Source organism: Halictus rubicundus, chromosome 10 (assembly GCF_050948215.1).
Source record: "Halictus rubicundus isolate RS-2024b chromosome 10, iyHalRubi1_principal, whole genome shotgun sequence".
Lineage (NCBI taxonomy): Eukaryota > Metazoa > Arthropoda > Insecta > Hymenoptera > Halictidae > Halictus > Halictus rubicundus.
Genome location: NC_135158.1, coordinates 6,386,550 through 6,408,629, shown reverse-complemented (window position 1 = coordinate 6,408,629; position 22,080 = coordinate 6,386,550). Strand labels below are relative to the sequence as shown.

Here is a 22,080-nt window from a genome sequence, read left to right as displayed (position 1 = left end):
GCATACGTAGACAGAAATTCATAGTTAACTAAGAAATCGTGTACTGAAGGGGTGGTTCGAGTTTTGGAGTGTTTGCGTCGAGGAAACCGCTCGAAGTGGAAGAGAAGCAGCCAGAGAACCGGACTCGAGAGAGGGGGGAGGAAAATTTAACGCTTACTGGAGGCTGGGCGGTTGTTTTAGGATTAGGGGTGGTTTGGGATGTTTGTGGTAGAGTGGAGTTGTTAAAAGAAGGGGCAAATACGGCGGAAAAAGAACGTTAGATTGTTATAGAAGTGGGAGGTTAAGAATCAGTGGAGGATTAGTGAGAGGGTGGATTTAGGGGGTGGCTCTGAACGCTTCTGATCAGCATAGATTGCCGAAGAGAGGGGACACACACGCATTGACAAGGAGCAGGAACCCGACCAAAGTTGAAGAGAAAAAGTAGAAGGGTGCGACAAGAGGAATAAAGCTGAAGATTTATTAAGAAACTGAGGGGTGGTTCAAAAGGTCTACAATCGACTAAAATTGTTGAACTAGTGAAAAGACACGTTTAGAAGAAAATTAGACTGTTATAAGAATTCAGGTTAATGAAACATCATTGGAAAGGTGGTACAAGGGGTGGTTCTAAACGTTTCTAATCAATAAAGACTATAAATCAAATCAGAAGCTTGACCTGGAAGTTAAAGGGTGGCTTTTGACTCAGGGGTGATTCTAAAAAAGGAAAATAGACATTAAAAGAGATTACTCCGAGACGTATTCACACAGAACAGAAATAAAATTGACTATCCGCCAACAAAATCAAAGGGTGGTTCTGAACACCCCCAGTCGACGAAGATTATAGTAGAAAGAAAACTAAACATTCAAGAAGACCACTCAGAAACGTATTCGAGGGACGAAGGAAATAAAGTCGAAGGTTCACCAGGGAATTAAGGGATGGTTTTAAGCTCAAGGGTGGTCCAGGACGTTTCCAATTGTCGAAGGTCGTCGAAGAAAGGAAGATAGATCGGAAAGAAAAGAAAGATTGCTGGGTAACGAATTTGAGAGAGGAGAGAAATAAAATTGAAAACTCACTAGGCAATCAAGGGGTGGGTTTAGGCTCAAGGTTGGCCCAGGACGTGTTCAATTGAGGAAGATTACCAGAGAAAGGAAAACAGACAGCCAAAGAGAAGAAATTGCTTATAAACAAATTCGAGAGACGGAAGAAATAAAGTCGAAGGTTCGCCAGGAAGATAAGGGGTGGTTTTAGGCTCAAGGACGTCCGTGTCCAATCGGGATCATCAAAAGACAGGATTATACATTGGGAAAGAGACATATGCATTGAGGGGAAAAATCATACAGTGACAACAGCAATAATTCTCATCGAAACATCCCCCAAAGGGGTAGTTTCGCCGCCAGAAAATCTCGGCAAGTGTGCCGGTTGTCGTGGACGATTGAAGAAAAGTTTAAAAATCGAACTGCAGCGATAAGAAATTCGAGATCGCGAGTGAGAGGGTTGGAAAGGGTTGGGGGATGAGGTATGGAGCCAGAGGGAAGATCGAATGAGCATCGTCAGCGTGTCTGCACGTTCTCGTCGACGATACTTCGATCGATGTCCGCGGTGGTGGAATGAATGAGCGTCGGTCGTGTATTTCGAACCGGAAGTCGACACTCCTGGATCCCGGCCTGTCAAAACATCCGAGGCGTGGAGAAAAAGCTGAATTGGAAGGGGCTGCACGTACCCGGGGACAAGGGTTAATGAGGACCGGGGATTGGATCGGCGAAATAATTGGCTTTGGAAGTATGCGCGAGCCGGCGGAGAAATTAGGGAAGGAGGAAGGGGTCGCTCGGCACGGATTCTCGGCACAGAAACGGGGGTGGGGAATCGGATTCGCGAAAGGCGGATTTTCGCGGACACTCGTGCGATCCACGCGATCCCGAACGCGTTAGAGACTTCAGAACCTGAAGCTGAACTCGCTGGACAAGTGTCAGAGTGTTGATCAGCGGCGGTTCCTGTTCAGTGAGTCGAAAGTTGAGATGCGGACTGAAAACAGTGCGAACCTAAAAGGGTCGTCAGGGTTGTGACGGGAGTGCAGGGTGATAAACCGAACACAGGGTATTGTTTAAACTCTTTTTGGTGTTTCTACTCTAGCTTCGATATATTAAGACTGAACGGGCAGGTGGTGGAATCGTCGAGGAAGTGAAGTTCCGTTGGGAATTGTGTTCTGCGAGAGTTGGCCCGCGCGTGAACGACATTCGACGCGACGATAGAGGAGAGTGCGAACGCTTCAGAAGCAACCGGAAGTGTCTCCAGGATCCTTCGTATCCGCTGGACAGACATCGCTCAGGAGTTACCCGACTGACGTAACGAGAAAGACTGATAAACGTGGACTTCCGTCTCCGGCTCGAAGAGGTCCATCCGCTGGAAGAAACGAAGCAACGGAGGGATTCCACGGAGCTAATCCGCGAATCTTAGACGCTTTCGATTTCGCTGGTTCGATCGAGAGAAGAAAGCGGATCGTCTCTAGTCGAAGAAGCAAGGTGAAGGCGGTGTTAGCGGAAGAGGAGAAGAAAGTCGAATAGCAGCCCGTGTAAATAGTTGATTCGACAGAGGACGAAGAAGAACGCGTTGTCGAGGGAAAGAGTAGCAGAGGGAGGGAATCCGAACTAGTCAACGGGAAGCGAGCAAATCGGATGAGGAGACCCGCGGGAGTCTCCGAAGAATAGACTGAAAACAACTATCAAATTAAACCGAGTATTTCGAGGTACTTTAAGTTTAAACAATAGAGACGAAAGGAGGGTGGCAAACGTCCGCTAGGAATCGAATTAGGTTGGTCCGCTTTGATCCTGGTGCAGCAGACCGTGGACGAAGACTTGAAGATTCTTTCGATCGGGTTGCAACGGGTCCTCGTTCGCCAACCATGAGCCTGGCCTGACCTGACTCGTTGACCAATCGCAGCTAGCAGCAACTCGAGAGATGGAGACGAGGCCGGTGACGATTCGACGGTGTCCTTCGCGATTCGACCGGCCATTCGAGTCGTCGTTGAACCGGAAGCCCTTCGCCGCCCTTGGAGAGGATCGTACGGACGCGGCAGAAGAGCTTGCCAACTAAAATGCGAGAACTGAACGCCACCGCATGCGCTGCTTTGTACGAGCGCGTCGAGTGGTCTAGCCCCTGGAACCTGATTACCCTGATCGTCCTGGCGATCGTGAACGTGATGGTGGTCCTCGGCAACGTGCTCGTCATCCTCGCCGTCTACCACACCAACAAACTGAGGAACGTGACGAACATGTTCATCGTCAGCCTCGCTGTCGCCGATCTAATGGTCGGGCTAGCCGTTCTGCCGTTCAGCGCCACGTGGGAGGTCTTCAAGGTAGGTCCCACCCTTGCTCTTTCTTTTCTCTTCGACACGTTCTATGAACTATATCTCGAACGAATTTAGGTAGCAATTTTTGTGCCAGAATTGGGGGATCTGAACACTTTGCTACTGGGAAATTCTTCTCGAGAAATTGTTCTCTTCGAAAGGTAATTATTTAACCCTCCGTGGATAACCAGGGTCGTTTACAGCGGAGAGAAAAAGGTCATCAACATTATTTGAAACTGCATACATTTTTTAAACTCGGAACAAATTTCTTGAGAATCTTCGAGAAGTTGGGAGGATCAGTTTATTGGACGAGGTGTGAACAAATTGTTGAAGAAATTGCAATTGGTCGGAATTGAAGAATAGTAAAAGTTGATTTTTACACATTTTTCGTCCTGTATTCAAAATTCTCAGAAATACTATAGTGAACTAGTTGACCAATATCGATGAAATTTTTAGCAGGTAATTCATTTGAGTCTATAAAACACATTTTTTTACATTTTCAAGACAGGCTCAGATTTTCGAAATGTGCCGAACAATTAGCAATGTACAAAAACATACAAAACTTGCACAAGTATAATTTTACTGAATAACGAACCTGCCCGGTATTCGCAGCCAGGTCTTCAATTGTCTAAAGATGGAATTACAAGGAGGAAAATTGTAACCACCAGAAGCGACAATAGTATATTGCGCGAAGAGCTTTTGAATCGCGGCATTCTCCCGGAAGCAGCTCGCAGCTTCAAAGTCTCCGGATCAACGGTGTTGCACCAGGCATCTGCGCGGAACACCGATTATCGAAAATCAGATACGCATTATCGTCGATCGTGACACGCGTACCCCGGTCCATTGTTCTCGGTTAAGACGTGAACGCGTGCTGACGCTTCGATCTTTGGCAAATGGGGTAACGCACCCTCTGAAACAGTGTCCCCCAACCTCCGACCCTTCTCGACACCTTGGCTACCATTTTTGATAACGTACATCTCTAACATATGCATTATAAAATAATCTAATTAGGAGTATACATTTTTAAAATACCCGAATTTTCTCGAGAAGTGGACGATACCGACGATAATAATCCAAATTCTTGCAATGTTTCTCACGCTGGATTGTAGTTCTCCTGCTCGATCTCATCATAAATGCATGAAGATCCGGTGTTGCAAACAAGTGGATGCAAAGCGGAAGGGTTGAGCACGCAGCAGGTGCAACGGGTGCAGCATCGGCTGTCGGCGTGCACACGCCGGTCCAACCACCTGTTTTCCTATTCCCCTCGACCCCTTGCCCTCGCCACCGTTGTTCGATTCGATTAGCGAGAACCCCCGGCCAGCAACCCCTGTCTCCCGGCGCAATAATGCCTCGCGCGTTGTTATTAATCCAGCAACCCGTGAACTTCAGTATAAACGGTCGCACGGTTTGTTTCGCCGGCTTGTTGTCGATAGCAACGCCCCCGGCTCGGATAGATTATTGGATAACGCCGATGAAATTAAACGCCGATAGGGGAAGCACTAGGAGCGGAGGGAGGGGTTGGTTTCGCCTGCCCTCTCTGTTATCCTTCCCCAAGACGGAGAATGAACGAGGGACCCGTGTTAAGAGCTTTCTGTTATGTGCCCGTGAACCTCCACTCGATTGTTCTGGAATTATTCAGGCCTGGCCCTCGGGGGTGAGTTTTCTTTACAACCCCTCGGTTCCGTTCAGGAGGGTACGATGTTACGAAAAGGTTCTTTTATGCGCAGCAATATGCCGTATAACTTGGAACACACTTTTGAGCAACCTCGAGTTTTTATTACTTCTTGCGGGGGGTAACTACCCTTAACTTTAAGAGCGGTGTTCTCGGTTACCGGTTGCGATATTGGTATGAAATAAATTGGGAATATTGGGTCTATACTGGCTCTGCATCCTATATTTTTTTCAAAATTTTACGTCGATTGTCGAGGGTAGGAAAAATAGTCTTTTGGGACTGGTTGTACCAACTTTGGGATACAGCTTTACCTTCCACTTACGTGGCTAGCTACCCCTAACTTTAAGAGCGGATTTTTCGGTTACCGTTTGAGATATTTGAATGAACGAAAATGCGAATAGTAGGTCCATACTAACTACACGTCAGGCAATTTTTTCAAAATTTTACCGCAATCATTAACAGCAGGAAAAATTTTCTCCGAGAGTGGTTAACGACCAGTACATATCTTTACCATTTCTCTTTATTAGTTTGACAATTATTTAAAGTATCATCAGTGAGTACGTCAGATCGGGTCACAAATAATGTCCGTTCTAGTATATCAATCTTGTTTACCAATAAAACAAACAACGATTATCCTTTAAACAATTACGTCGCATTATCCGAACGCGGACGATGAATGCTTGAATAGCATACTGCCAGAGACAGAAATTGTTCCTGAATTATGTGACAAATGCGTTACGTGAACAATTCTGTAATTTCCTGTATAAGTCTCGAAGCATTCAAGAAGATTTATTCAAATCTATTCGAATGATCGCGGTTTCCCGTCGAGCAATTTCCATTTCGAAGCAGAATTAATTTCGGGTTTGAAAAGTTCCGTAACTATTCGGACAGCATTGTGTTTAATTCTGGGCAGAGCGCGCGATAACGTCGTTTGAAACTCGAGTAAATACGTCGGAAATTTATGGGAAATGTAACGAAACCCGGCGCTAATGGTGTTTAATTAATTACTCCTCTCGGGGAGTCTTTTGTTTCCGCGAAGACTCTTCGAATACAACAACGGCCGCGTTTGCATAAGAAAAAGAGGGAAAGCCTTGTTGAGGAATTGGTCGTTAAAAAATAATGCTGTTGAAGGTGTACGGATACCGCTTCATCACTATCTTTTTCTACCCTCGGTTAAAGGTCGACCGAGCATCGGATTACGTTTCTGTTTCAACTAATGCAAATCACATAGGGACAAGGTAATAATTTCTTTTCTAAATACCATTTCTGAACATACCAGTTTTCTCGTATTTTAATATAAAGTAAAAATAAAAAAAAAGGGGAAACAAATGAAGGTTCCAGCAAAGTAACGGAGCATTGTTAAATTTTGTAATGGTGTGACTCTAGAAATTGGTTGAATTGATGATTAAGTTAGTAAGGAAATTAGTTTTTGGCTTAACATGTTACGCGAAAGAGGCAGCGTTGGTTTTCCCGTTTCCCAGTCATTTTCATCGCGACGTTTCCTTTTTCAAGTCCGCGGGCTCTAACCGCGTTTTCCCGGCCGATTTTCCTCGGGGTCGACGTAGATTTCCCAGAAGTTCTCAGTGCGCTCTTGCGCGGCTCCAATTTACCATCGCCTCGGTTGAAAAGTGTACACCCGCAGGGTCTGGGGGATGAATATGCGAAGATCGCCTCGGGTGTCGCCCTCCACGTAGAATACTTTGAAACGCAGACTGTTCGGCTCATTATTTCACAACGTATTTTTCTCCTTAAGCGGGCGCGGCTGCTCGGGAACCATTTTTATTATGCAATTATCCGTTACGCTGCCACTTGTCGAGCATAACTTCTGATCCGCCAGAATTTATTTTAGACTCGAATAAAAGTCATCCTAATTCCACATTTTCATAAATAGACTCGCTCAACAATTGTGTTCGGTTCTATTGTATTCTTCAGACCCCTTGTGCCTTCAAGATTTTCTTAAATAGACTCGGATATTTGTAAACCACAAAACAATGTGTACATCGACGAAGACTAAAGACATTGTGATTTTATTAATTTTATTTTCACTGTGAACAATCTTTCAATCGACGAGGTTAATTTTAAATTTACACGTTCCTGTTGTTGGAAAATCATTCGCAACAAATCCGACGAAATCGATTAAAATTGTATAAGAGCACCGTATTTATAAATATTTAAAACCGATAAGAAGGATTACATTGATTAACAAAGACAAACAAATATTGAATATTAAAGCTCATATTATTGAAAGCAAAATGTAACGTCACTTTTTCTTGACGCATTGAAAGTAGGAAATAATGGGTGCACGGGGCCAATGAAAATTGTTCGAGTCGAAGGGCTTGTACTTAAATGGAGGGACCCCGTTCCGTCGAAGGAAAGTCTCGGCATTCAGATAAAAATCATTTAATCCACTTTAGAACGTTTTGGAACGGTGAGGACTCGTATTTCAACCCCCTCGCCGACGCACGGACTCTCGCGCCAAAGGAACGAGGGTTTTCGTAATCAGACAAAAGTCGTTTAATCCAGTTTAAAACGCTTCGAACCTCCCAACTCGTGCTGCTAAGTCTGGATAAGAGGCGTCCCGGGTCCCGACATCCTTTACTTCGCACCCCCGATCCCTTTCTAATGTGAACGTTCGTCTTTCTGAGCGCCGCAACCCCGGCTTGCGAAGAAACGAGGGTTGGAATCCGGCAAACTGTTGCGCCTAACCCACCCCCGTGGCCTCTCGAATTACCCCCGTGACTCTGTTAGTTATTTTTCCCGCCAACGCTTTCTCCTCGGGATTTCCTGGGGGTGAGTTCGGGAAGTAACGCAAGAAAAACTGGGCAATCCGACGCTATTTATTGTCTCTAAATTTACGACGGCGTTGTTTATCGTTCGAATCAATATTTAACCATCCCTTGTGACTCTGGAAGGTTATTTTCTCCGCCAACAAATTTTTCTTGCAACATTTAAGGGTCAGTGGGACGTCAACAATCGACTTAAAATTTATGGAACATTGTGAGAGTTATTTCATTTATTTATCTGATTTTGTCTAAATTTGTTCTAGTGTTGGGTATAATTCATATTAAGTTTCAGCTACCCTTGTGACTCCGAAGAGTTATTTTTCTCGATCCCATTTTTCCCTTGCAAATTTGACACATTTTTGTAATTTCATTGATATATTTAACGTTAACTGATTCCGCAAGTTTTATAAACAAAAGCCGGCAAAATGAGTGCATTTATTCGTTCCACATTTGAATGTTTAGTAGTGTATTATATACAAATAGATTCAGTAATGTAAAATATTGTTTTGAATTATGATATTACAATGGAGGTTCGATTATATTTTAATTATTGAATGATCGGCTTAATTTTTGATACAAACTATTGTACTGTGTTCCACGAATTTTCCGGAGATTCTTTTTCAAAGGTTCGTATGAATAAAATAATACTGCTCTTTTGATTCATTCTTTTTTCATACAAAACTTTTGTTCGTCATTTCTATATTACGCCGGTCGTGCGTTTATTTATATGTACCCTGCGCATTCATTTGAAATTTAATAACGCGACGGTGCGGAATACTTTTGAACCGATACAGTCATAGCGACAACTTCGTTCAATCGTGAATTATGAATAACGGGGCGTCAATTTTTATAACAGCCTATACTATAGTCTCTCCATTTCATGTTATTCCAGCTTCGCCATAATAGAAAATTCCCATTATTGTATTTGCATAGCTATTTGCATCGGTTCCCCATTATGCTTGTTATTATTTGCTATCCGTGCACACTAAACCTCGAATAGTGGAAAACTGTCGATATTCAAATTGTTACAACTCGGCGTAAGAAATTAATACAGCAGTCTACCTGAGCTCATTTTGAAGAATGAAAGCCCGATATTTTTACCACCTAAAGTTCGTTTTTCACGTCGATATTTTTTCGATCATGCAAGGGATGATATGATGTTTCCCGAAATGATACAACCCTTATACATTCCAACTTCTATACGAAGCTTACAAAATTTTTTTCACAACTAAAATCACTATGAATCTGTAGATCAAAGCATCTTATTTAAAACCATCCCTTTGCGTGTCGTTTCGCACACAACCACGCGTTTTTTTCTAGGAGCTTCAAAAATTAAAATTTATTCGCACGTAGCTCGTAGACCGTGCGCAACAAAAATTCATTCTGAGCCAGTAATCGGGACCTGGTAAATTTACAATTAAGTGTATGAGCTGATCGTCGTGGTAATGAGCGGAGTCCCTTTGTGGCATCTGTCGCGCGCCGACGAGTCCCGTTTGACGATCGAAGTACGTAATTACCCTTCTACCGCAGCAATCCAGCTCAGGTTTCCTGGGATCCGATGAACTCGAGACCGTATACCCATCGACGCGCAGTTATTCGGCGAATATTCAATTGCCGGGAAACAAAGTTCCGAATTTCGGGAGCCGCGTTTCTGCGAATGGCGCGCAGAAGGGCGCAACGTGTCGCGAGAGCACTCGAAACTCTCGAACTGGCCAACTCGTCATCGTATAACAATCCTGGCTCGATTGACGCCATTGTATCCCGTGTTCCTTCTGTCAAAAAAAAAAAGGGATGATCGATTTCCGCGATCGAGGATCATCGGTGGATCGCGAATCGCAGCCCCGAAGCTCGAAACTGAGATGAAAATGCTGAAGCGTCAATCGGAACACGCCATTTTGTCGCCGTTCGGAAAGAATCCACGAAAATTGAGTTCGATCAGTTCTAGAAACAAATTCTTTCCGATTTCCATTTAAACGATCGCTTCACCTCTATCACCCTTTAATAAAAAGCTCTTGACTGTTTTTGCGGAAATTCGGACGGACGTCTACGGAATTCTCACTGAAATTTCCTCATGCAGTTGACTTGTTGCATGTATTTTTATTTATTGTGTATGAACACGAATATTCATTGCGTATCTCGATAAGGCAACTTGAAGCACTGACGTCAAATAGCGAATTTATTCAAGGGAATTTTTTTAATATTTCTGAGCATCTAGAGATGCCGTCATGCAACCGTGAACGTAAATTATTTATCACGTATGGGCAAAGGGATATCGAAGAAGAGAATTATGTTATAGAAAATGTCAAGTTTTGATAGCCCGTTCGATTTATCGTGATCTCATTAGCATTTTTAAGCGACGGGAGATAATGTCGCGCAAGTTACTTTTGAAACGTGGGGAAGCCGGCGTTGAATGAGAAAAATACATGAGTTCGAAAACGGCATCGCTTACAAATATAAATTCACGTTTCCTCGCCAACCGAGCGACTTTCTGGAAGCAGCTTTGCGCAACGGAATAAGGGCTGCCTTGGCACAGTATTGGTTTCGATGCTCGAAAGGATGAGGGAGATTGAAATAGTGAATGGGGATGGATGAAAGAATTGTATTGTGCAATGGGTACATCGTTGGAACGGGGATTCCTGGGCAACCGTGTAACTTATTCCCATGAAAAGGATATCCAATACCGAGTGGCGAAAAACCATGGAAGAAAACTCGCCCAAGATAAATTGCTGACTAAGTCGAACTCGAAATACCATCTCAATAACCCCGAGAAATCATACGCGGAGGGTCAATCGTACCTGAACGCTTGTAATCGTCAAATTTTACAATTTATAATTTTCCATTTTTATTTATTTTTCAAAATTTTTTAATTTTCTATTTTTCTAATTTTTTGTAATCCTGAAATTTCACAGTTTACAATTTTCCAGCCTTGAGATCTCCAAGATTAAAAAACTTAAATCCTCGAAGACTGTTTCAGGTCATTACTGATTCAAACGATGAAACTACAAACATTGTTACAGTTCCATCGTTAGGCGGCATCGAAGTTTCATTGTTTCGGTAGTTTATTATACTTAGCTTGCAAAGTTTCGGCACATCGAAACACGAAAACTTCGATGTTCCGAAGTTACGGCGTCCTAAATCTTGAAAATTTAGAGCTCGTTCCCCAATTCCGACGATTCAAAGTAGCAAAACTTTAATATTCTGCAGTTCTGTTCTAATCTTCATTTGACAAAGTGAATTCTCACGAACCACAATTTTTTTCTAAAAGAAACAGTGCAGATATCACTGGATCGAGAGCCTCCTATAAGAAAAGTGATTAAGAAACCGGCGTAAATAATGATTGAATATAATTCCGTACTTTGACAAAATAAATGAGAATTGTCGATCGTATTAATTCTACAGTCTCTAAGACCCCCGAAAATAGAAATTGTCAGCGATGTTAATTTTGTAGAGTCTGCGCGTAATGGTTGATTATTGCGAGGATAATATCGAGAAAGGTTCCAGGTGTATCGGTGATTGATCTGTTCTCTGTGAAGGTCTGGATATTCGGTGATCTATGGTGTTCCGTCTGGCTGGCGGTGGACGTATGGATGTGCACGGCATCGATATTGAATTTGTGCGCCATCAGCCTCGATAGATACTTAGCGGTGACCAGGCCAGTCAGTTATCCTCAGGCAAGTACCATTCGTCGATTATTCGATTTCGAGAAGCAGGTGTACGGAGCCGGAACGGTCGATGAAGCCATTCATCTCCTTCAATTTCTCCTTTATTCCCTCGAAATACTCCCTTTAACATCCAATGTTTCCCTTCAACGGCTTAATTGATTGATATTCCCTCGGCCCTGCCCCGTACACGATCACTTCCTCTAACGCTCACACTAATTTACCAGTTCGTTAGATACGCGTAATTAATTCAAAACAGTTTTCCAATCGATGCACGTATAGATGGGCTATCAATTTGAATTTCAGTTCACGAAGTTGCACGCAAAAGTACGGACCTCGTTCAAGGTTCACACATATGTAACAAATCTGATGACTCGGGTGGCCATGTATTATTTACTATTTATTTATTGCTTTAAACCGTATAAGGTTGCCTGTAAACGATGGTATAAAAATTTGAATGAAGTACAAAATCATGGAAATGTTCCAATAATTACTCTGAATTTGTTAAACTGAACGAAATTGTATAATGAGTGTAATTTGACTGCGGATTTTATACATTTATGGCGAAAATGGATGGGTGAAATATAAAACAGAAGATAAAAAGAATTTAACGCTGTCAATATATTGTGCAGAAGTTACTAAAACTGCTGAAAGAAGAAACAAATTTTTATTGGGCCCTAGTAGCTTGTAATTCATATTAATTACAGGTTATTAATTTTACACCTTGGCAATGATGTAGTCCGGTGTATAATTTTTGTGTTCCTAATTTAACTATATTTTCAGCTGGACAAATTTCATCTTACCCCTAAATATCAAATTGTTATAATTTTGGTCCGAAGCCTCTGCACTTTTAATGTACTTGAAATTTAGAGAACAAACGTATGTACTCTTTGGAAACTTGACGCGACTGTGTATAATTACAAATCCCATTATTACAAATGAATAACGATGAGAATAACAATGTTAATGGGAATCTTGTTGCATCGGGTCGCACTAAATGCATTGAAATGTTTCATTTCATATATTTGCAGGAAAATTCATTAAATCTTCTATGTCGCTATATCACTGAACGATTACATTACTAATGTCGTTTAACCGTGTCATAAAATGTAGACGATGCTTCGGGGAAGTTATTTCATTTTAATTCTCGTTTTACCTTGGCGATACGGCCAGAGCTGCAATTTATGCCAGTTTCGAGGCAGGACGAAATTTCCGTTTTTAAACCTGTGCGCTAAAATTCTGCTCGAATTTTCAGCCACCAACGAAATGTAAAATATCGACCGTCGAACTTTAACAATTTTTTAAAAATATTAGATACGCTGTTTACAAAAAATAAAACGAGAATGAATTCCACTGTTATTTTCGCATCGACCTGACACATGAAACGCCATTCGTGAAGCAATAAACAATTTTTCAGTGTTTCGACACAGAAGAGGCTTCAAAAAATTGCTGGAAAAATAGAAGATCCTAAAATAAATTCTCTCATTATTGTTGCACCCTAAAACAACAAAATACTGTTCGGTAAAATCCATTTATTTATAAGTATACATTTTTTAATTTAAATCTTGCAACAGATACATGAAAATAATTAAATGCCAGAGTTGAAACATTCTTGTCGCTAACATGAAAATGTTTGAACCGCAGATTATGTCACCGAAGAGGGCCAGACTCCTAGTCGCCACCGTCTGGGTCCTGAGTTTCGTGATCTGCTTCCCGCCCCTGGTCGGTTGGAAGGACAAAAGGGTAACTAGAATAATTACCCAAAAATCATCCCTAACAATTCCCAGTCTCGTTACTAAAGCTGTCTTCTCTATTTTCCATCGTGTTCATCCCCCAACAGTCTCATCCTACGTACAACGGGACGTTCGCACAAAATGGCCCGTTCAACACCACCACCATTCTGGTCCCGGTGAAACCGTGTCCCTGGATCTGCGAGCTGACCAACGACGCCGGCTACGTTGTCTACAGGTAATCGAAAAGACACCGACGAAAAACACAACCGGGAATCCCTCGATTCGAAGACAGAAGCTCGGAGAAGTTTTCTGGAAATTCTGATAATGAATTGTGCAAACATCGGAATTGGATGTTCTCCAAACAGGCTCGGTGTTCAATTCGATATTCCGCCATCGGAAATGAAACAGGATTTATTACGAATTTTACAATTCCCGGAACGGCAAATATCGGAATTTACATAACAATCGGGGCAGCCTGTTTATCTTGCTCCGAATGTTATTCACTTTTACAGAGATTCTTGTAAAAGTTCCCAGGTTTTTACTTCCCGTTGCTTTTGTTGGTTTCAATGCCGAGATAGAGAGTTGTTTGTTCTATGAAGAAGAGAGATGGTTCAGAGATGCTTTCAGAAGCTAATTATTTAACTATTGACAAGTAGACGATGCTAGTTTCTTTAAATCGAGATGGAGCGAAATAATCAATGAGTCGTCCGCGAGAATGAAACGGTTTCCGTGGACAATGAAGAGAAACAAAAAAAAAGAGATGGAGAGAGAAGAGATTCGTTGGAACGCGAAAATCCTTCGCCGTCAAAGGACATGACGCGGGTGGGAATGGCAAGTAACGAATCAAATTTTCATCGGCTCCGCGTAATCGAATTCCACTGTACCAATTCAGCTTGTCCAGAGGCTCGCACAGGAATTATTACGTTGTCAAGAGTCGGATCTGAATTTCTGCCGACCGCCGCGTCTATTCTTACCGCGTTATCACGATCGGCGCGTGCACCAATCCCAGGCCGCTTTATGCGCGACGCTTCACCTAAATCAACCACTGAGTAGACGTGTAATGTTCCATCGAGTGTCCAATAAATTTACGATCGTTCCGACGTTACATTATCTGTTTCGTTTCCATTCGGAACCGTTCGACGCGGCGTCCAACAAAATGACGTTCAATTTTCTACATTCACACCGGCGCAATCCTACATTAATCCTGACAATTTCGCGTAGATCAAAAATATCATTCTGCATTTACACCTGTAACTTTATTGGCTACGCATTTATGTTCATATTTTCGTTTATTACCGATTTATTTAATCGTTTTATGTGGAATAGATGCATTTATTTCTGTGTGAAGTTAGAGACATTTATTGTGTGTTATATTTAGTACGCATTTATATTTTTATTACGCGTTCACATTCGTATTCTTATTTGTTACTTATCTTTATTCTTATTTATTCATTCCTGAATAAAATTGTGAGATATTATATGTTTACTAAGCGTAACGTTCATTACGTATTCATGCAAATATTTATTATCTTTATATGGAATAGACGTATTTATTTCTGTATAAAATTTCATTTGCATTTTTATTTGAATACTTCGCTATGAACATATTTAATTTCGCTGCACGGTCCAAAAATTAACTTAGCTTGCACATATTTATGCAAATATTTATTAATTTCGCGTGGACTAGAAACATATATTTCTGCATAAAATTAAGCAGTATTTATTATGCATTCTATATTTACATTTTTCATATCAGCAGATCTTTTGCACGTGTTGTCCAAATTAGAAAAAAAGTCGCGACAAAAATGTTTGACGATTTTGATCGATAACAATAAATACTAACGGAGCAAATGTCGATAGCTCCGTTGCAAGTTCAAGTTCGATCGATTCAATTCGATAAAGGACACATACATAATGTATAGCATAAACGACGCACGCGGTATCAAGCATAATCGCGGAATCACGGGAAGCAAACCGTAACTCGTTTTCACGGTCCCGGTGAAGTTTTATTTTATAGACAATTTAACAATCCTTTGAAGACCTGTTTCACGGATATCATCTCGGTGTAACAAAGGCAACGTTCGCAATTACGTTCGTTCCTTCCGTATCCTTTTATTTTCTTTCGTTTCTTTCCTTTTTCCTTTTTTTTTTTTCTTGTTAACATCCCTACCCCGACAACGGGAAAAATTGAAATCGTTAACTAACCCGACTACAAACCGAAAGATCAAACGAGGCTTTCAACAGGCGCGTCCATTAAACGCAGTTTCCACGTTTCAGGATCTTTCGTCGGAGAAAAACAGCGGAATTATTCTCTCTTGTTCGTAGAATGACATTTACACTGTCCGACTCTTTTCTTCTGTCCGCGGAAATTATCAGCGTTCATAGAAATTCGACTATGACCGAAGTTAGTGTCTTTGTGGGGCGTTTTCGATGCGTATACTGTATTGTAAAACCTTGTTTCATTATATGTTTTGAATAGACTGAAAAAGTTTTACAGTAATGTATAAATGAACGAGGAGAAAGTTCTGATAATTGTCGTTTATAAAATGATCGAAGAGAACGGTAATTTGCAAGTTTTGGAACGTCCTCTGTATTAATCATGCATATTTACTCAACTACTTCATGTTGTCTATTACGTGTCGTGATGTTAACATTTTTTTAACGAAAGCACAGAGGGCACAAAATTAATGAATAATAATTAAGAATCTTAAACACTCGAATCGAGAGAAATACGTCAAAAATGATTTAACGTGTGGTATTTTATAATATTTACAGTATTGTACAATACATTTTCGTATCGAGTAGCAACAAACGATTATTTGTTTCATGCAAAAGTATCAAGATCAATATTTTCAAAAGATGGATTTATATTTTCTTATGAAAATAACAAGCTTCTAGGTTCTAGTCGATTCTTAAAAATCCATGCTCCGTCACATGATTGATCGTCATTTTATACTGTATTCCATAGAAGTTTATGACTGTTGTCAATTATAATTAGACTGCGGATTATATGCAATTATAAGAAAAATGAGTGGGTCAAGTCAAGCGGAGGCCCCGAGCGGTGAAAATTTTGGGGCCCTTAAACTCAAGTTAGAAATAGAAATTGAAGCTTATTAACAAAAATGAAATTATTAAAACGATTCAAGAAATTTCTACTTGGTTCCTGTTTCTTGCCAACAATTTCTACATTGCATAAAGATCATAATATGAACGGATAAGATGAAAAAGTTTCGTGATTCCTTGTTGTCACGTTTTAGTGCCCTGGGCTCCTTCTATATACCGATGCTGGTCATGTTGTTTTTCTACTGGAGAATATACAACGCGGCTGTGTCCACGACGAAGGCCATTAATCAAGGCTTCCGGACGACAAAGGGCTCGAAAACTCTCGGCTCCAGGTAAAAAGGGCGGGGAGCCACACCGGCAACGTTCGTCCATTATTCTCGTCGAATTCGAGCTTTTCGATCAGCTGAACCGGAAGCGGCATCCGGCACGCGTCGCTTCACATTTCCCCCTAATGCGGTTGTTCTGGCGGGCTGTTTTTATCCCACGTCAACGTTTCCATGGCTCTCTCTCTCTCTCTTTGTTTCCTGTCGCGTTTTGTTCCACTGTTCCCCACGTTCCTGCTAGCCAGCGATTTCTAGTTAGATTTACAAAATTCCCGCCGCTCCATAACCATCCGCTTCAGCTTCGAGAGCTCGTTCGGCACACTGACCCCGTGATGTACAGAGATGACGTCGGGGTCACTGACACGATGTTGTACGCCCGATTTCGATCGATTCGCGCACCCCGCAATGACGAACAACGCGTTTTCCCCGTGGCGGGCAACGATTCGCAAACGATTCACCTCGCGACATGCACTTTTCCGCAGATTCGACGAACAAAGGATGACCTTGAGGATGCACCGGGGCCGCGGCAGCGTGCACAACGGTAGCAACAACGGGAGCCCGAGGAGCCCGGAGTCGAATAGTCGGAGCTCGGTGAAAAAGGAGAAGATCAAGATCTCGGTCTCCCATCCGAGCACCGAGACGCTGAATACAAAGTGCAACACACTCGAGAGGACGCCCTCGAGATGCTCTCAAATGTCGGTGCATTACAGCAACGGGCAGACGCAGAGCCAGCTTTGCCCGACCACGCCGAACAGCACGCATCTCAAGGTAATTTTCTCATAGTGAGACCCGCGGAATAGCTAATTTTCACATCGATGCCCCGTGCACTCCCCCACCCTTCACCCTCTTCGTCTCTTGTCCTCTCTAACGCTGGAACCACGGGTCTACATTTTTTAACCCCTCGGAGACGACGAAATCAGCGTACCACAGAAATGAGGATTAACGAAACCGGTTAACAGCCATTGTTTAATATCGAACGCGCGATTCAACGAACATGCACGCGTCGAAGGTCGAGCCCCGAAGGCAGCCGACTGCAAAATGTTAATTCCGAATCGATACTCGCGTTCTTTCGCGTGTGTGATATTAAATTTTCCTCGATAAAACACGCGTTCATCGTTCTCCGAATGTACACCACGAACTCGATGCCCTCCGCGAAGAGCACTGCAAGAGAATTATTTATCCCAGTTGAAATTCTCAACGATCATACCCCAAAGAATCGTTCATGTCTACTCGTTTTAGAAATATACAATCGGATAAACAATCATGTCGATGAATCGTTTGCTCGAAAGTGTTTTAAGTTGTTTAACCATCGTATTCGTTTCACCGAACCCTGACATCCGAACGAGACGCTCCGTACGTTCCGATAAGACGAAGAGAGAGTGAGAGAGAGAGAGAGAGGGAGAGGTTGTTAAAATTGTTTCGGTACGACAGGTGAGCGGGATCAATAGAGTAGGCAGCACCAGGAAGCCCAGTAGAAGAAGTAGTTGCGAGAGCCAAGTGACAGGTGATGAAGTGTCGCTGCGAGAGATCGCTCCGGGCCCTGAAGAGAAGTCTAGGACGATAAGGATGGGCAAGAGGAACATAAAGGCTCAGGTAACTTGGTAACAATCGATAATGCTCGCTCCGAAAATACACCGTACCTCGGACAATCAAAATTTCACAAAAATCACAGTAGGCGATCCCAAAGGGTTGCAGGGGTAGTTTCTATGTGATTTTATATAGTTCACGGTCAGACGACCGTCAATAAGTACAAATTTATTCCGATATAAGAAACTCGCTTCTTCTTCATCCGAAATACGACGAAAGCCGGTCCCGAGCCATCGTTTTATATCGGAATGAAACTGTACCAGTGAAATGTCGATGTGAGTCCGAGGGTTAATTAAATCATGCTGGGAGTTATTAGGTTTTTGTATTTCTTCGGAATTTGTAAATTCATTTCTCGTTAAAAATGCACCTTTGTAACGGGATGTTCGCGTTTGCATACGCTTCTACAAAATCATAACGAGGTGCACCGTGCTGGTTCAGGTGAGAAGGTTTCGCATGGAGACCAAGGCTGCCAAGACGCTGGGCATCATAGTCGGCGGATTCATCCTCTGCTGGCTGCCGTTCTTCACGATGTACCTTGTCCGCGCGTTCTGTCCGAATTGCATCCACCCAACCGTGTTCAGCGTGCTCTTCTGGTTAGGCTATTGCAACTCCGCGATCAACCCCTGCATCTACGCTCTCTTCAGCAAGGACTTCCGGTTCGCGTTCAAAAGGATCATCTGCAAATGCTTTTGCAAGCGACAGGGCGACGGCGCCAGACGCGGCAGCAACGGCAGTCAACTTACCGTGAGGTAACGAGGACAATTACAGAACAGTACTCCGGGGCAATTACTATGTTTCGAACTTTGGCCTGTGACCCGTTGACCGTGGGATATTATTTGATTCGTTGTCTTTGAGCGTCGTTGCTTTTTAGAAGTTTTTCGAACCGACGTTTCTTGCGATCGATGCATCTTCGATTGACCGTTTAATGTTTTATTTACACTCTCGGTATACGTTTATTTGACTGCTAACACGACACGGATGTCCACTAATTAGCGGTTTAAAGTGATGGCTATGCCAGATTGAACTCCGGTCTTGTGTAGACAGTTTTATTTCTTCGGGTATGTATGTGTTTGGAGACTCTTGGCTTAATTAAGTAAATTATTAAGTGCAAATGTTTTCGCTCGCCACTTTAGAAACGTAGGAATTGAAGAAAAATTTACTTGGGCCTCTTACGAGCCTTATTTTTATTCAAACTCGCTGAAAATCAATTTTGCAGACGCTAAAAGAAATTGTTCCATCTTTTCATGAATTAAAAATTAAACATGCAGACAAAACTTTGTTCTTTTTCATCATTTTTTTTTTTTGTGAAATCTTTACCGACGTATTCGTGACATTTTTCTGATTGAAACGATACCGAACACGACACAGTTTGTATCAGATGTACTTGTTTAATCCACGATACAGTGGAACCTCGCTTATCCGAACTAGTCGGTGAAACGTGAAAGTTCAGATGATAAACTAGTTACCTAGCTACATTGTTAGATTAAATCATTACTGGTCTGTACAACGAGTCATCTCGTAGATCGCTTTAGATTGAATTCTGAATGTAGGACTGGAAGGTATCGGTTCGGATAACGGAGGTTCCACTGAATCGTGGATTAAGCAAGTAAATACGATCCGAATGGTATCGTGTTTGGTGTCATTTTAATCGGAAAAATGTCAGGAATATGATGGCGAGGGTGTCGTACAAAAATAATGAAAAACAACAAAGTTATTTCGCACTGAATTCGCATTATCTCGCCGATACAACCAATCCCACTTTGAAGTATTGCCTACGGTAACGGGGATCAATTTTCCACGAGTACATCGTTTGAACGAAGCACCAGTTTTTGACGAACAAACTGCTCGGAACATAGAAAACACCCGAATGCTTCTATTTTCCGACACAAAAGCTGCTTTCGGGTGAAACTTGCAACCAAAAATACGAAAAGAAGATTGCTCATCCGGTTCCAGGAACGACCGTAGCCCCAGCTACTCGACCCGGACGCCTCAGCAGGGTGTTTCGATCGACGATTCGGACCTGGACCCGAGTTCCGAGCCGACGGTGCACTCTCAGAGCGAGTCCAGATGACTGTAGCGCGGCAAGTGTGGCGCTCACCGCGTCACCTTCAACCCGAAGACCTCCAAGGTGAGGATACAATCGTTCTGAATGATCCAGAACGACGCCAACGATCAGTGCCGCGGAATCGAGCACAACGGACCACGGTTCCGACCCAGCTGGAGCGGTTCCAGCGCGGGAAACTCGTGGATCAGAACAATCGAGCTTCTTCGGTGTCTTATTTCGTTCGCAAACGACTCCGTGCAGCCTCTCTGAAGACTCGTGGATCATCGTCGGTGAATCCTCCTCTGAACGATAACTAAGAAAACGAGAAGAAAAGGACCTTCGCAGTGCGGTTGGACGAACTCGTCCGCGAAATACTCAAAAACCCTTCCGGTGTCTCTGGTGAAGTTTCTGTAGCTTCGGTTGCCCGAAGTTCCTCGGGGAAAGGGGATTCGTTGACAGGTTCGACAGTCCGGTTTTGGATGGACGGCAATTTCCTTGAGCACAAGTCCAATAAGTACGTGTCGATATCTATATGTACGCAGCTAATGTTTAAACGCAGAAAAACCGAACCGTTTCGCCCGCGAGCATCATCCCCTCGGAAAAAATCCTTCGAGCCGTTTGCTTAATCAGCAGGGACGGATCCCTCTGGACCTCCATCAAACCATTGTTTACTCCCCCACCCCTCCATATTGCTTCCGTAGATTTTTTACCGTTAATCGTCGGTCACTCGCGATAATAACGTTGACGCCTTCGATGTTCAGGGCTCGTGTTCCAACGAGGTGCTGGTGCCGGATCGATGAGGATTACGAGCACCGTTCTGAATCAATTAAAGTCTATTCTAATCCGTATTTATTCCTCGTGGACAGACGATACCTTTGTAATTTGGAAAATGCGACAACAGTTGCCGGGCAACTTGTTAACCCTCAATTATTCGCGGGCAGTTTGCAAGACTGTTTTATGCGCTGTGATGTTTTATGCGCTTTGCTTTAGGGCACAATTTTTAAGAAATTCTCGGACGTTCTGCTCATTTTATTGAGTTAAATATAAACTCACTGGCCCTACTTTAATTTTTCATTTTCGATAAAGAGAAAGCTGATTACGTATTTTTCTGTCACGCCGATTTCTTACTATTACATATGTGTAACATTAAAAGATAAATTAAATGGGGGAAGAATGAGGGTTAAATATTAAAACGCTGTACAATCGAACAGTACTCGGACGAAAAAATCAATAACGATGAAAAATAATGAACAATCGCCAAAAATGATTGGTGCCAGCACCTCGACTACAGGGCCCTTCAAAACCGCTATGCTGCGCTGTTTGGAGATTCTGAGGCGCCCCGCGCAGACACGCGGAAAGAAAGCAACTTTTAAGAATAAGTGTTGTTATATCGATGTAATTAAAGCAGAGAGAGAAGGTAAACTCGTCGGGATTTTTGTACGGTCGCGTTCAGACATTTTTTTTCGAGGCATTTACCGATCGACGGTGCTCGATCGAAACGCGCGCGCGACAATTCGCTGGAGAGGGGGCAGAGGAACGTCCGAAAAGCAAAGTAAACCGAGAGCTATCGAATTCAGCGCCCGGCCCATTGTATTATGTGATATATCGTCTGCATACGTAACGAACGAATGGAAATAAATATGCGAATAAAGTCCATGATCGTTGACATCCGGTACGTGGCTCTTTCTCTCCTGGAATTTTCCCATGCTCGCGCTGCGGCGGACATCTTGTCGGCTTCAGGTACGTATTGATACTTTAATCATAGAAAATATGAGGAAAAGTAAGGTCAAAGGTGATGGAAAACATCGTTAGATTGATGATTTTATAAAATGCACACTTGACATTTGAAGTTTCTCAAGTTTCTGGAACATTATGGCGGCCATCTTGACGCCCAGA

The 22,080-nt window shown here is 42.7% G+C and overlaps 1 protein-coding gene across 1 annotated transcript; it reads left to right on the top strand.

Moving 5' to 3' along the window:
- The first annotated feature begins 3,003 nt into the window (after nucleotides 1-3,003).
- On the top strand, nucleotides 3,004-21,850 carry Oamb (Octopamine receptor in mushroom bodies). The gene is made up of 9 exons (XM_076795605.1): nucleotides 3,004-3,329; nucleotides 11,309-11,446; nucleotides 13,079-13,177; nucleotides 13,275-13,402; nucleotides 16,425-16,562; nucleotides 17,036-17,321; nucleotides 17,985-18,146; nucleotides 18,579-18,889; nucleotides 20,094-21,850. The coding sequence occupies exons 1-9, from the start codon at nucleotides 3,069-3,071 to the stop codon at nucleotides 20,209-20,211; spliced, it is 1,641 nt and encodes a 546-aa protein (XP_076651720.1). The 5' UTR covers nucleotides 3,004-3,068; the 3' UTR covers nucleotides 20,212-21,850.
- The last annotated feature ends 230 nt before the right edge of the window (nucleotides 21,851-22,080 follow it).